The 16587-nt window shown below is 32.2% G+C and overlaps 2 protein-coding genes across 2 annotated transcripts in view; both read left to right on the top strand.

Moving 5' to 3' along the window:
- The first annotated feature begins 1844 nt into the window (after positions 1-1844).
- Positions 1845-3020, top strand: LOC142344335 (metabotropic glutamate receptor 7-like). Its single transcript, XM_075395923.1, has 3 exons — positions 1845-2011; positions 2810-2937; positions 2985-3020. Exons 1-3 carry the CDS (start codon positions 1885-1887, stop codon positions 3018-3020), a joined length of 291 nt encoding a protein of 96 aa, XP_075252038.1. The 5' UTR covers positions 1845-1884.
- Positions 2944-16587, top strand: part of LOC142344412 (metabotropic glutamate receptor-like) — a 78528-nt gene continuing 64884 nt past the window's right edge. The window contains exon 1 of the mRNA XM_075396030.1: positions 2944-3112. Within this exon, the coding sequence (XP_075252145.1) occupies positions 3037-3112 (76 nt within the window). The 5' untranslated portion in view covers positions 2944-3036. The remainder of the gene's footprint in view (positions 3113-16587) is intronic.

Below are 16587 nucleotides of genomic sequence, written 5' to 3'. Positions count from 1 at the left end.
AGCTATTCAGATTTGCTTTCAGATTTGCGTTTGTAGGAGCAGCAAACGGCCTGTACCTATGGAAAGTTCTAATCTATTCAGACAAATTGAATAAAGTAGCATATGAGTTTTATCCCCAATTGTTCTTTCGTATCATGTACCATGATGACTTAAATATTTGCCGCGTGAATCTCTAGTTATGCACTTTGATGCAAATGAAACAGTTATAAAACTTCAGGTGTACGGGAAAATAAATATAATTTGAAAACCACTGCTCCAAAAAAAATGTTGTACAAAGTTTGCAAAAAACAAATGTTCAAATTGTTGCAAAAAAGCTTGCTGGAACTTTTTAGAATATTTTGCAGGCTGCAAAAAAGTATTTGTCAATTATCTATTCACAGTTTTAACCAACGTGTTGTATTGAAACCCGATGCTCGTTTTCACAACTATTGGTGCTCAGATGCTTCAAATTGGTTGAATATCAATCGAACCCCAGTGATTTTGGATTTTTTTATCGTGTAAGATCTGATAAGATGCTTACAAAGAATTTTATCGTGTAAGATCTGATAAGACATGTTTTAATGATTCCAATATAACCGTATAACGTAGTCAAGTTCCTATGAAAGTTAAAAAATAATCAGTCAACTAACCAATTCTGAAAAAAAATGTTTGTTGATTATTTGTTGAGTCATTTTTTTCTGAGTGCTAACTAGGTACTATGGCTAAACTTATCAGTCCAATATAGCCTCGGTCTTTGAAGGAAATTTACAAAATTTTCGTTCATAAATTAGAAATTCATGAATCACAATGAGAAATCAGTATCTCAATCATGGAAAAATGAAAAAATTTCCTCAGCATGGTTGGTACTTATTTACAATTGCGACAATGTTTCAATTAAGTGCATGCAAGATTAGTTTTTTTGACAATTTCTCAACTTTGATCTCTAATTGTAAAAATTTTTATAACAAAAAATATATGATCAAGTTTAAGGACGAGTGCAAAGCAAATATAGGCTTTTCATTTCGAACGGCTCAATACCAATATTGACTAGACAAATATTGACGATTTTATTTTTTTAAAAGTTTGCTATTGAATTTCAAAATTGACCAGAACATGTGAAATTATAGCATAAGACACTATTTTTTTCTTAGTGAATTTGTACTGGCTAATATACATTCGAGCATAAAATTTCAATTTTTCTCACAAAATGTTTACCTAAGGAGTCGAGAGTTTTCGGTTTCCATTATGGGACTCTTGAAAAAGGACTCTTTGATCTGATGCTGACTCCCAATTATTTGATATTGACTGTTACCCTAAGTAATGGTTAAGTGACTCTGCTTGAAGTCACTGAGAACTTCTTCCTTTCATCGAGAACCTCAAAAGCGGTTCGAGATATTAAATCAGAATTTCGAAGTGACTTCTGCAGAGTCACTTAACCATGCTTAAAACACGAAACGCGCACGTTTTAAGATGACAAAAGTCAACGGAAGTCACCTTCTGGCTAAGTAGCGACTTCTGGCATTTCATCTTCTGACACTGCAGACTTTCGGCATTTTAAATGAAAAGAACTTCTTCCTTTTATCGAGAACCTCCAAAGCGGTTCGAGATATTAAATCAGAATTTCGAAGTGACTTCTGCAGAGTCACTTAACCATGCTTAAAACACGAAACGCGCACGTTTTAAGATGACAAAAGTCAACGGAAGTCACCTTCTGGCTAAGTAGCGACTTCTGGCATTTTAACTTCTGACACTGCAGACTTTCTGACACTGCAGACTTTCGGCATTTTCTGCAGACTTTCGGCAAAAGATATCATTTCCAGGTAATTTTAAAGTATCAATGAAAACACATTTTATAGTAGTGATTTTTGTGTGTTGATTGTATAGGCTAGCAACTACATAACAGAGATGGAGAAAAAGTATGGAGACCTGTGTGTGGCACAACAGCTGGCATTGCCCAGAGACAGTGGAAGGGGTACCACCTGGGTATACGACAACATTTACCAGCAGATGCTACACTTCAAAAATGCAAGAGGTAATCCAACGACAGTAATATATATATATATATATATATATATATATATATATATATATATATATATATATATATATATATATATATATATACTGTCGTTGGATATATATATATATATATATATATATATATATATATATATATATATATATATATATTTCCGAATTGATAAGTAACTTACATTCATTTACCTTTTCTCTTTTCTCGAAAATGTTAATTGTAGAATTAGCATTTTTTTAAAAAATTTTTCTCATAATTATAGTTCATCTCTCCTAATTTGTCAATCTTTTAACACATTGTTAATTTAATACAATTTTAAACTTTCCCAATATGTGACGTTCGTTTCATTTATACTTCTTAACACTACATTGCCTTTAAACTATGTTCTGTATTTTATAGTTCATACTCAAAGGAATTAACAATGTTTTTCTCTTTTTTTCATAACCAATTGGTTAAAGTTTATAAGTCAGGTATAATACTAGTTCTCCAGTGCAATATTTTAAAGCAGAATCAAGAGGTAATGCGGCGCCAGTTAAGAAAATTGAGGGCAACGAAATTTCGACCTCATTTGAGTTAAAGTTTGAGCGACTCCAAAATTTATCGAGAACTTATTTCTCTTTTTCTTTCTATGCGTTCATAAACTAACTTTGATCCACCATATAGATACATCTACCCCCCCCTCCCCCCCCCCCCCCCTGTGAACAACAAGTAGTAAGCCTTCTTTTTCTACTCATTATTTCATTGCTGAAAAAAAATGAGCCAGTATGCTCTTTCAGAAATCTCTTCTTTTTTTTTCAGCTGTCATCGTGTTCTCATCTAACAGTGAAATGAGCATGCTGCTGGAGGCAGCAAAAAGACACAGACATTCTGCCAGGGGTAGAAGAGGGACTGGGTCAGGTGGGAGAGGAGGGGGTGGGGAGCGAGCAGCAGGAGCAACCGGAGGTGCGGGTGGCGGCGGTGTTGGTGGGGACAGTTTGGACGAAGGTCATTTCATCTGGTTGGGTTCTGACGGTTGGAGTGGCAATATGGAGGTCAGTTCGGGCAACGAGAAGTACCTGGAAGGAGCCATCACAATACAGCCGGCATCAAGTGCGGTCAAAGGTTGGTAACATTTACAACCACATTCTTTTTCAAAAATAAACGGTAGTCTAGACATTGACCAATGAAAAGACCCAAATTTTGTCGACCCAAATTATGTCACTCTTGTCACATTTACTCTACCCAAAAAAATTAAGCTGGAGTTGAGTTTTGCTCAATCAGAATTGATCACTGAGTTTTTCCACGATCACAATTCATGAGGGTTAAAATTGCGCCGAGCAAAAATCAAATTATAAGTCAAGAAAAATTGCTCCATCAGTCTTTTTTTTCCCTCAAAATACTGATTTACAAAGATTGGGTCGAGCTATTTGCAAATCATGTGTTGAGCAATTTTTTCATGAGTGCATTTTCCCCGCAAAAAATCACATGCAAAATTATTTAAGACTATTGCTTATAAGGTAGTCAGCTTCTATACTCCTTCATCTTTTGTGATCCTGGAGAACCACTAACCTATCAAAAATCTGCATTGTTTTTTTTAAAAAAAGATAATTCAAAACTGAATCACATCACATTTTCAATATGGCTAATGGGAAGAAGGTCATTACAATTAATCTATCACCTTTCATACGTAATTTCAAGTAATGCGGTAACGTAGTCCAGCGGCGACAACTCTTTTTTTGAGTTGAGTATGGGAAAGTTGTAACCCTACCAATTTCGTACAACTTCATTAATTTTTTGCGTATATGGGCACAGACTTGAAGAGCAATTATGCTCATTTTGTGTCCTAATTGGATTGTAATTGGATGTGATGATTTGAAATACTATCCAATTGAATTAACTATTCTATTCATTCGTCTATGACATTAAGGATCTATTAGAGGAAAGTTCTAGGATAACAACTTTTGGTTTACCCGGGTAATCAGGTTTGATTGCTTTTTTTCTCACTTTAGATACCTTTTCAGGCAGATTATTGTAAACAATGGCCTTTCTTTTGTTATCAATTTAGAAGAAGAACTTTTACAAATATTCTTGAGTCCTGCAATCTCTTGACCGATTCCTGATTCAAGACTTGCCAACACTTCACTAAAAATGTACTAAAAAATGATAGAGTTCTGATAGAGTATTGAGCCAGGAATTTGGATACTCCGAATCAGCACTAGTCAAAACTTGAATTTCGTCGCAAAAATATTTTTAATTTTTTCAACGTTAGGATTCCGGGCTTTTTTCATTGCAACACTTTGATAGAATTTGTGATTCTCGAATAACAAGATTGATATTGATATTATGGAAAACGAACAGGAGAGTGATATATTTGTTCCAACCCCACTTGTGGGGGGAGGAACTATATACTCAAATGGTTTTCTTTTGTTCAGTCAATTTTGGCCGATCGATAAATTCATCATAGAGAAATGTGAGTGGTATCATTAAAAAGCTCGTCCAGCGTAGAGTTCAAAATTAAAAAGATTTTTTTGAATTTCGTGTTTTTCGAAGAGTTATTTAGGTTTAAAATTTTGTATGATCACGCAATATTTGAATGATTTTGTTAACTTTTAGCGAAATTTTTGTTCAAATTAAGGCCTTTCTATGAAAATGTTGGGTCTTTCCCATTATAGCCCCCCACGAAATTATAGCCCCCATTATGGTATAATTAAAATGTATGGGGGGCTATAAGTTAATTGACCACTAAGCTGGGGGGCTATAATGGGAAAGACCCAACATTTTATTTCAAAATTACATTTCACGCTTTAAATTGAAGCAATTTTGTGTTAACAATAGGCGGATAAAAAGGCTAGTTGTGGTCTTTTGGGGAAGTTTACTATAAAAAAATGTCGAATTCAATTTGAGAGCTGTTTTTTTTAGAGAAATTTACTATTCAATATTGTTTTTCTAATCACTTAGCTACTAGTCACTTTTCATATCGAGGTTCTGTAAAAGTCAAACCTATTTTATAATCAACTGATACCCAATGAACAAAACATTCGTTTTCAAGGAATCACTCATGCTTTTTTGTCTTCGAAGCTGTGCTTTCGAAATTTTTAATGAAATTTTGATTTTCCTTTAAGATTTCACTAAATTTTGGGAGGCCTATGGCATAGACTCGCTAACTAAAAGTACAATCAATTTCCTACTGTTAATTAGGTAAACCTATGTCGTGTTTTGAGTGGACAGCTAATGGCTGCTAAGACATTAATAATCAGTTTTTCGAATTTTTTAAAAAATTTTTATCGATATTAAACTTATCTTCATGAACAGTAAGTCATTCTCAGCAATGACCGGACAACCTTCCTTATTATTGCAACCAACTTTAATCAGGTAGGTGGTTTTATCTGATAACTATTAGTTTTAGAAGTTCGATAACACAAGTTTTAAAAATTTCAAAAAAAAAATTCGGATTTTTTTCTGTAATTTCGATTACTTTTGAAATTTTTTCCCCATTGTCCCAAAATCGATAGTTCCCATTCGCTTAGAAAATACAACCAATGGATCAGTGATAAAATTTTCAGAGCAAGGATTATGGTTTATTTGGCTTCGACAATTTCTTCTGGAAATTTTGGCTGAATTTTTGTTGGTTTTTGCATGTATTTGTTGTTGTCTTCATAATCATAGGACTTATTGTGATTTGCTATTGATAATATATCGATGAAAAACATGCCACTCTTTTCATCGAGGCATAAAGGAGCGTATCCTTTGGATTTCTTTGAAAACTTTTGATATTATTGGCTGTTATGATTTCAAAAATAAATTTTTAAAATTTTTTTGTACATTATCCAAACTTAAACTTATTTTTTTGAACTGCAAGTTAACCTCAGTAATAAAATAACCTCTTTTATTGCAGCTGCATCTGATGTGAATCTGGTTAGCGGTTTTATCTTCTAATTATTAGTTTCATGACTTCGGTGCCACGAGTTCTCACAATTTTTTCATTAAAATTTTTGGTTTTACTTTTTTGAAATTTTGATTGCCTTTCATTTCTTATCACAGTATTATCATATTGATAATTCCCAGGGGCTTAGAGAAGATTTTCAATTGATCAAAGATAAAGTTCGCAGAGGAAAATTTACGATTAAAATGGCTTTGACACTTTCTAACACTTTTCTACTGAATTTTTTGGGTTTTGCCTGATTTTTTGTTGTTTTCGTAATCATATGACTTGTTCAGATGTTTTTTGATAATATATTGATGACACAAATCCTTTTTATCCCATCTAGGCATAATGTAGCGTATTTTTTGAATTTCCTTGAAAGCTCCTGTACTTAGTGGCTGTTAAGACTTCGAAAATAATCTTTTATAATTTTTTGGACATTAAGCAAACTTAAAGTTTTTTTCCTGAACTGTAAGTCAAAATCAGTAATAACAGGACTGCTTTCATTGCTACTGCATCTAAAATGAATCTGGTTAGCGGTTTTATCTTCTAACTATTGGTTTTAGAACTTCGATATCACGAGTTTTAAAAATTTCAAAAAAAAAAACTTCAGATTTTTTCTGTAATTTCGATTCCTTTTGAAATATTTTCCCATTAGCCCTAATTTGATAGTTCACAATTGCTTAGAAAATACGGCCAATGGATTGGTGATAAAATTTTCAGAGCAAAGATAGATTATGGTTGAATTGGCTTCGACAATTTTTTCTTGAAATTTTGGCTGACTTTTTGTTAGTTTTTGCCTGTTTTTGTTGTTGTCTTCATAATCATAGGGCTTATTGTGATGCCCTATTGATAATATATTAATGAAAAAAATGCCTCTTAAACTTATTTTTTTGAGCTGCAAGTCAATCTTGGTAATAGAATAACCTCTTTCTTTGCAACTGCATCTAAGGGGAATCTGGTTAGCGGTTTTAGCTTCTAACTATTGGTTTTGTGACTTCGATGCCACAAGTTCTCACAATTTTTTTATTAAAAATTTTTGGTTACGCTTTTTTAAAATTTTGATTACCTTTCAGTTTTTATCACAGTATTATGAAATTGATAATTCCCAGGGGCTTAGAGAAGTTTTTCAGTTGATCATAGATAAAGTTAGAGGAAAGTTTACGATTAAAATGGCTTTGACACTTTCTAACACTTTTCTACTGAGTTTTTTAGGTTTTGCCTGATTTTTTGTTGTTTTCGTAATCAGATGACTTGTTCAAATGTTTTTTGATAATATATTGATGACACAAATCCTTTTTATCCCATCTAGGCATAATGAAGCGTATTTTTTGAATTTCCTTGAAAGCTCTTGTATTTAGTGGCTGTTAAGACTTCGAAAATAATCCTTTTTAATTTTTTTTGGACATTAACCAAACTTAAATTCTTTTCGTGAACTGTAAGTCAAAATCAGTAATAACAGGACCTCTTTCATTGCTACTGCATTGAAATGAAACTGGTTAGCGGTTTTATCTTATAACTATTGGTTTTATGACTTCGATGCCACGAGTTTTCATAAAAGTTTTGAAAAATTTTTGATTATATTTTTTTGTAATTTTGGTTACCTTTCGATTTTTATCACAGTTTTCTAATAATGATCACTTCCAGTGGCTTAGAGAAGATTTTAAATTGATCACAGATAAAGTTCGCAGAGGAATATTTACGATTAAATTGGCTTTGACACTTTCTAACTGTTTTCTACTAAATTTTTTGGGTTTTGCCTGATTTTTTGTTGTTTTCGTAATCATAAGACTTATTAAGATGTTTTTTTGACAATATATTGATGACAAACATCCTTTTTATCCCATTGAGGCATAATGTTGCGTATTGTTTGAATTTCCTTGAAAGCTCTTGTATTTAGCGGCTGTTAAGTCTTCTTCGAAAATAATCTTTTATAATTTTTTTTGGACATTAAACAAACTTAAATTTTTTCCTGAACTGTCAGTCAAAATCGGCAATAACAGGTCCCCTTTCAATGCTACTGCATCTAAAGTGAATCTGGTTAGCGGTTTTTTTTCCTAACTATTGGTTTTATGACTTCGATGCCACGAGTATTATGAAATTGATGATTCCCAGGGGCTTAGAGAAGATTTTAAATTGATCACAGACAAAGTTCGCAGAGAAAAGTTTATGATTCAAATGGCTTCGACACTTTCTTACACTTTTATACGGAATTTTTCGGGTTCTTCCTGCTTTTTTTGTTGTTTTCATTATCATAAGACTTATTGTGATGTCTCTTTGATGACTTAAGAATGACAAACATCCTTACAATTCCATCGGGAATAACTTTGCGTTTTAATTGACGTCCGCTGAGAGCTATTGAATTGCTGTTAACACTTGAATCGCTGAGAGCTATTGAATTGCTGTTATTGAGTGGCTGTTAACACTTTTTTAAAAAAATTTCGAAATATTTTTGAACGCTACCCCCTATTAAACCTATTTCCATGATATGTAAGTAAATCTCAGTAATGACGTGACCCTATTTCTTTTTTATTGCATACAAAATTAATCTGGTAAGCGGTTTTAAATACTAAGTATTGGTTTTATGACGATGCCACGAGTTTTTGTAATTTCAAAAAGAAAATCGGATTTTTGTAATTTTGGTTCCTTTCGACATCTTATCTAATTATCCCATCATTAATAGTTCCCATTGGCTTAGACAACACGTCCAATGGATCATAGATAAAGTTTTCAGAAAAATGCTTATGGTTTCAATGGCTTCGAACCTTTCTTCTTTTAATTCTCCTAATGATTTTCTGGTTTTTGCATATACTTGTTGTTGTTTTTATAATCATAAGACTTATTGTGATGTCCAGTTGATTTTTTTGATCGACAAACATTATTTAGTTTCATTGAGGCATAGTTTAGCGTACTTTTTGATTTCCGTTGAAAGCCATTGATTTTAATGGGGTTGATATAACTGGTTTTCTCAAAAATTTCGTTGTTTTATTATGTTTCTTTATACTTCTCTTTTATTGGGTTCGACACTTTTTTCGCTCATTTATTTCTGAAATTTTCAAATTTTGAGTGGTCAATGTTTGTGTTTCTTTTTATCTTCTTTTAGCACATTCGCTGAAAAAAATTATGTTTTTGCTTATTTTATCGTTTGTTTTTTTTCTCGTAGTCTTTCTAATGGCAGATCTTTTGAGCGCTGTACTGAGGCGTGGTGTTATGTATTTCATTTAGTAGTTCGGTTGTGTAACGATTTTTTTTAACTCAAACATCTTTTTTTAATTATCTCATCATTAGATTGACAATTATGTCAAAAATGTAGATGAGCTCGGGTCGGAACATCATGTGCGAACGCACATTAACGAGCATCCTTGTTAGGGTTATATGTTTTAAAAACAATGTTTTTTTATTAATTTAACAGTTACCTTATATTTGTATTGTGTTTCAATATAAAAGTTTTTGTTGTGCTTTCAATTCTGCAAATTGTCGCAATTGGCCTATTTTTCTATAGTTTAAACAAGAGCGTCAACTGATAATTATCGTTTTGGGCAGTTTCTCAAACCTTGTGTTTTAATTGATTCTTTACGCAAGCTCTTTACGAAAGGCAAGCTCTTTAGGAAAATGCTTACGTCATGAAGATAATTTTTTTTTCAAAGAACTTCATTATATTTCCTTGTTTTCTATCAAGGTTGTTTTGGTTTCTTTTTTCGCTGTTCTTTTTTCTTACGTCACTTTGAAATGGTATTGTTGCAAACTACAATGCCTATTTGTTTTCCTCAAGCAGAATTCTAGGAAGTTATTTTGTTTAAATTACAAAGCAACACAGACTTATTAAAACTGTCGGTCTTTCAAATAAACACGCCGTATTATTTTGATTAAAAACAACTATTTGTTTTTTCTCAGTCTACCCGAGATTGAAAGTCTATTTTGAAAGAATAGCGAAAACGTTGAGAACAAATGGAATACATTTCTGATTAGAATTTTTACTTAGAATTTGTTTTGATGTGCCATGTTTGCAAAAAGTAACCAGATACTTTCCACATTTATTATTGATAGTCCTGTCTGTCGGTTTGAAAGTTTTAAAACGAATATAATCAAATCCTGCAAAAAACACCAGACTAACACTAAGACTAAAAATTAAGTATGTTACCTATAAATAGAACCATATTTTTCTCGAAGCTTTTAAGAAACCAATATACTGTACGATTAAATTTTATATACTTTAATATAGTTTCCATTTTTCAAATTTAGAGTAATATTTTAGGCTGCCGCTCTTCAAACGAGAAATCATTCATTTAATGATTTTGTAATTGGCGTGATCGGATGTGGAAATCGAAAACATTATCAGTTCTAGAATAACAAAAAAGCGTTTCTATTTCAAGCTAAGTTTTGATTACTAGTGAGAGCTAAAAAGGCGTTCTAATCGGGTGCTCAAGTGACTTTCAATACACATTTATCAGTTCAAATTTGGAACCTGTACGCGCGAATAATTTGATGAATTAAACCTTGTGCCTTTCTGTTATTGATTTTTTCCTACATTTTCCCTCTAAACTTCTTTTGATGTTTTCCCGCCGTTGTGCTCTTTATCAATCTTTTTGAATGTTTTCATGCATGCTCAAATTTACTTCAAATCAAAATAGTTCAAAAGTGGAAAATTTATTGCGATAAAAAGTGAACAAAATATGATCAAACTGGCTGGTTGAAACAATTTCCTGATAAACTTTGCGAACCTTTGTGACCTCGAATGATGAAAATGATTTAATTGCGAGGCGAAGAAATGGACTATGTCTGATGAAAGTGAGTGACTGCTCGATCAAGTCGCGCTCCACAGGAGCACAAAAGTCATTCTCAACAATTAATGCCTTCAGATCTATAAATTGGCGTACCTTTAAGACATTATCGGACCAAAAAGGTGGCAAAAAAACGTTTCAATACGCCTTCTAAGGGCATGCAAGTGTCAAAAGTATTAAATCGTGATGATATTTTAAACTGTTTCTTTTTTAAAATCGGTTGAAAAAAGCACTTGAATTAATCAAAGCGATTATAGTGTTTCATAGTCTCTTTTGAGTTTCGCTAACAACTGTCAACGACTATACTGTTCCAAAAAAATAAATACAAGAGACAAATTCAAGTTTTTTTTCAACTACTTTTTTCAAACATTTTTGGGATCTATGCTGTTTCCCCGAACCCCCCCCCCCCCCCAGCTTAGTGAGCACAAATTTTTTATGACCCCCAAACGCACGTGCTATTTTCTTACATAGTAACGTGCTATATAACAACATATAATTTGTAACTGGGGGTCATAAAAAACACTGGGGGGGGGGGGGGGGGGGGGGGACAGAATTAGACTTGAGCAGTCATCGCAATGCTATGTTAATGATTTAAGTGTTGAGAAATGAGTTTCAGACACTGGAAAAAATTACGTTGTGATCGGGTTTTGTCGAGGAACAAAATTGTTTTGTCTAAAAATATGAACAAAAAATCAACCAGAAATTGTTGAAATGGTTCACTCGTTGGCTTCAAGTTCAGCTAATACGTGAGGCTGCCCAAAAATCTTTTGATCAGGGGCAAAAGATCTGTCTAAAAATTTACTTGGCCTCCACTTTAATGACCTGCTTTCTTTCTCCGCTTTTCCAAAATTTCCGTTTTCAAACATAATTTTAAAGGCAGTTGTAAACTTGCCATTGCAGTTTCGAACTTTGATCAACAAACGAAGACAGTTCTAATAGATATTTAAAGGTGTGAATTAGCATTTAAAGTAAATAGCAATCGGATCTTGCTAACCGAGACGTCAAAATTTGCGTACACAGTTTTCAACCAATTTCCGTCCCTAGCGTATTTTAAGCTAAAAGTTAGAATTGGTGTCCCACCGTTTTTTTTACTGAAAAACGGCAAATCTTTTTAGAACGATACTGAATATTATCACACCATTATTATCACCGTCGATAAATTAAATAAGAAATTATTAAACTCCAAGGCAAAGCCGAGTTGTCGAATAATTTCGAGAGGTTGATAACAATCATGTGGTGTTGTTTTCAATCAACTATTGTTGTGATTACAACAGTTGCGTAATTTTATCACACTGTTACCGTCATTAGACTACAAGTTTATAACACTCTCTTCTATCGCCACTGTTTATATAATAAGAGTAGTGATTGAAAGATGCGATGAAGTCGTAGCCTAACGACAAAGCTGACAAATGGATGTTAACGTGTTGTTTCACTAGTAGGTTATGCAACTGATATCCCCGGTTATCGCAACCAAAGTTGATTAAGTGCTGTAATAGTCCCGACCCCCACTTTAGTGGGGAGGGAGGAGCTATATAATCAAATGATTTTTTTGTTCAGCAAATTTTGGCCGATCGATATATTCATCGCAGAGAGTTGTGAGTGGTATCATTAGAAAGCACGTACATCCAAGAATATGGAATTAAATTCTTTTTTCGAACTTAGCTTGTACAGAGAGTTATATAGGTTTAACATTTTGTGAATATTTGACCGTTGTTATATACATTTTGCGTAATTTCCGCTAAAAATTGGCTCAATTTTGCTAAATTAATTAAAAATATGTAAAAATTTTTATTGATAGAGTATTATTGTTTTCCTTAGAGACAGAAGAGCGTTGCTGAGATGTTTGATTGAAGTTTTTTTTGGCTGAAAATTTTCATTAAAATTTCAAAATTGGAACTTTTTCATCAAAAATGGAACAAAACACGCTTTTTCTGTCCACTTTGTTTAAGTTTGCCAGATTTAGAGATTTTAAAACCACTGACGCAGGTTCCATGAGAAGTATTTAACTTAACAAGTGATTTAATTCACAAAACTTTTGGACATTTGGTGGTTTTTTGGGCTCGCGCCAAAATCAGGGATAAGTTTGATCTCATCATGGATTCTTGCAATCAAAAATTTTTATTTGGGCGATGCCTTTTTTCAAAATGTTTTGCATTATTGTTTTCTATAGTAATTACTGACCAAGTTTTCAATTCAGGGCTCAATTAATGACAGCTCCCATTTGCGTGATAATAAGACCGAAAGTAGATATAGTTTGTTTTCAGATAAAACCTAATGGTTTTTATGGCCTTGACGAAATTTTAATTGTAAGCTTTTATTAAAGTTTTTAGTAATCTTTAATTGAATTTTTTTGCCTTGCCTTCATTTGTGATTGTTTTTGCAGTCTGATTCCTATTTCTGACTTATCAAAGATCCAAATGTCTTCTTTAAGAGGTGTAAGTGGGCTTATACAATACATTCGTTTGTTTTCATGAATTTTTAAGATATTGATTTCAACCGTTTCAGTGATTTTTCACACTTGTCAAATTTTTATCTCATTTCTGTATACTTTCAGCTGATTCTCAGTAAGTACTGGTCTAGCTTTCTTTCATATAAGAACCAAATTAATCTTTTAACAATTTTTCTTAAAAAAACGGTTTCTTGGTTTTGGTACTACGAGTTTTTTTTTTTTACAAAATTTTGTTATTTTTGTGCCTTATTGCCTATTTTAGCCGTCATTTTCGTTTCATTGGTTAATTGTCACATTACTGAAACATCAAATAAGAAAAAAACGCTTAAAATACGCATTTGAAATTATTTATCACTTTTATAACTTATGGTTGTTATTTTTGTTGTCGTATGCCATATATTGGGCACTAAAAGGTCTTAAGGACCCCTTCTAGATACATAAATGAACTCAATATCTAATATCCGTATATAGCTGAAGTTTTTAAAGACTCTTAGATTATTTTTTTTTCAAAAAACTAGAAATATTCTCCAATTTTTCCCCTTTTTGCTCTGATTTTCTTAAATTTTTCGTATTTTAGAATTTTGTATAATTTTTGTAACAAAACCTCATTATTGAGAGGTCTCGTTAATTTTTTAATGAACCAAACAATTTTTTCTTTGTTCGTAGAGCGTTTTGGCTGATGTTTTTAGGGCCGAGTCCTTTCAATGTTTTTGGTTCTTTTTGTTAACATTTTGAACGGATTAATGTTTAATTGGCTGGGACACTGTTTTCGCGCCAGTTCTGAGTTTTTTAAATTTTGCTTGTATTTGTCATTTTTTGGAGTCGTGTGACAAATTCTGGATAATGAAAAAGGTCTCAATCGCTTTCTATGGAGGTATAAATGAATCCCCCATTGATTCTATTTGATACATATTGTTTTTATCAGTTTGACATTATTTATTTCAGAAAAAGCGACGTTTTTTTTTTAAATTTTGCCCGTTTGTTATTTTCTTGTCGGTATGTTATCAAGTCGCTCTGAGAAACAGTCCCTTACGTTTTTCTAGAGGGCCCAGGTTTTTTTGTTTATTATAGGTTTTATCTGATGGCATTTTAATTTGGCAATTAATGTTTTAAAAAAATGAACAACGCGTTTTGGTCGTAATTAAAACTTGTAATTCTTCTAATTTTATCGCTGTTTTTTTTCTGTTAGTCACATTAAATGCAGGTGTCATCGGCCCTCTAATGTATACTGTTTTATTGATTCAGTAGTTTTTTTAAAGGATATGATAATTTTTTTTATCTCTTCATCATTCAGTAGACATTTAATTGAAAAATGCAGATGAGCGGGGTCGGAACATTATGTGCGAGCGCACATTACCGATACTCCTTGTTAGTTTCATTAATTAATCAAGTTTAAGATTGATGATTCAATGCGAAATCCACTCAAAACTCTCTGCAAACAGAGCATTCTTCTTAATTTTTCTGGAATTTTTCCACTATCACTCTACAATATGGCGCGGGTTTTATCAGATTTTTTAATTTAAGGTCTGACCTTTTATGTATTTCATTGTTTTACTGGGACACCTTGCGTTCGTTTCTAGTATCAAGTTCTGAATGTCAAATTATAATAATTAAAGTATTGCACATTGTGACTGGCAATATGATTAGAAAAGAAATGGTTAAGAATGTGAAAATATTTGTTGTTTGCAGTACTTTTGAATAGGAAGTAGCATTTTCAGCGGTATAATGTTTTTTTTATTTTGAATTCTCAGTGCTGATTGATAAAAGATTACGCACAACTAAAATTGCCGTTCTCAAAAGTTCACCGTTAAAATAACCGATTAAGTGGAAAGTTGATCATGTGAAAACACTTTAAGTCAAAATTAATGGAAATATCCAACTTAAATTCTGTTGAAATTATAAAAAAACCCATTAAACTCAAATATTAAATTAATAATGAAACCTCAAAATCTGCTTCACAATATAAGAAAGTCATATACCCTTGTCATTTTTTTGAAAAAAAAAATACTAGCCAGATTCAGCATTCTTCAGTTGGTTTCATAAAAAAAAATATTTTTTGTTCCGACCCCACTCGTGGGGGGGGGGGGGCACTATGTACTCAAATGGGTTTTTAGTTCGGACAATTTCGGCCGATCGATATATTCATGTAGAGAATTGTTTTTGTTTCGAGGAGATATCGAGTTTTAAATTTTTTTGTGAACATAGGACATCTGGCATGATTTTGTTCATCTTTGGCATAACTTTCGTTCAAATTAATATTTTTTTTGTAAAACTGTTTATTCAAGAGGACATTTCATGTTGCTAAATGAAAACATTTTGTATTCCTAATAGACGAAAGGCGACAAAAAAGCTAATTGTGGCCTCATGGATAACTTTACAATTAAAAAACTCCAATTAAATTTGAGAGCTGTTTTTTTAGATAACTTTTCGCATTTTTTTTCGTTTTTTTTAAATTATAGACTATAGACTAGTCAATTTTCATATCGAGACTCCGTTAATGACGAACCTCACTTACAGCCAGATGAAGCCCAATGAACAACAAAACTGTTTTCTAAGAATCGTTCTTGTTTTCTTTTGACTTCTGATGTGAGTTTTCGTGACTTTTAGTGAAAATTTGATTTTATTTTTGAGGTTTACTAAAATTTTTAGTCCTATGGCATAGAATTGTTGACGAAGAGTGCAAGAGGCTTGCTATTGAGCATTAACTGAACCTATCTTGTTCTTTGAGTAGACAGCTAATGGCTGTTGAGACATTAAAAATAAATTTCGAATTTTTGTTAAAAATTAACCAATCACTAGTTAATTTTTATGAATTATAAGTCGTCTTCAGTAATCAAAGGACCTTGTTCTTTTCTAGTGCATCCAAAATTTGTTTGGATAGCAACTTCGACTTCAAATTATTGGTTTTTATGACTTCGATGCCAGTAGTTATTCATAAATTTTTTTTGGATATTTTTTTGAATATTTTGGTTTTTTTTGAATTCTTAAAACGCTATTGTAATACTGAGAATCTCCATTCAAGTAGAGGGGTTATTCAAAGAATTGCAGAGAAATCTTTTGAGAGGGAAAATTAAGGTTTAAATGGCTTCGAAAATTTCTTCTTGCACTTTTGGGTTTTGCCTGTATTTTTTGTTGTTTTCTTTGACATAAAGTTTATTGTGATGTTTTGTTATTAAGGTATAATTAACAGACAAGATAGTCTTCATTAGAGATTTTTACATGGGAGCGTTTTTATTGATTTCCGTTATTGAAAGCTCTTAAAGTTATTGGCGTCGATATTATGTGTTTTTTCAAAAATTTCGTGTTTTTGATATACTTATTCATATTAGTTAATTTTTTGAAGTCATATTTTCAAAAACAAAAAAATATCACGTTGCGGTTAAAAAATAATGAAAAAGAGAAGGTTTATACTGAAAAATTCACGTTTAAATGCTCCGACATTTTT

Source organism: Convolutriloba macropyga, chromosome 8, assembly GCF_964194025.1.
Source record: "Convolutriloba macropyga chromosome 8, txConMacr16.3, whole genome shotgun sequence".
In the NCBI taxonomy this organism is placed as follows: Eukaryota; Metazoa; Xenacoelomorpha; order Acoela; family Convolutidae; genus Convolutriloba; species Convolutriloba macropyga.
This window is presented reverse-complemented; position numbering and strand designations above follow the sequence as displayed.

What these genes read in the sequence shown, in the direction of transcription:
- LOC142344335 (XM_075395923.1), top strand. Translation starts at nt 1,885, where the DNA reads ATGGAGAAAAAGTATGGAGACCTGTGTGTGGCACAACAGCTGGCATTG. An exon ending in ACACTTCAAAAATGCAAGAG is followed by an intron (nt 2,012 to 2,809) that starts GTAATCCAACGA and finishes TTTTTTTTTCAG; the next exon opens with CTGTCATCGTGTTCTCATCT. An exon ending in GAGGGGGTGGGGAGCGAGCA is followed by an intron (nt 2,938 to 2,984) that starts GCAGGAGCAACC and finishes TGGTGGGGACAG; the next exon opens with TTTGGACGAAGGTCATTTCA.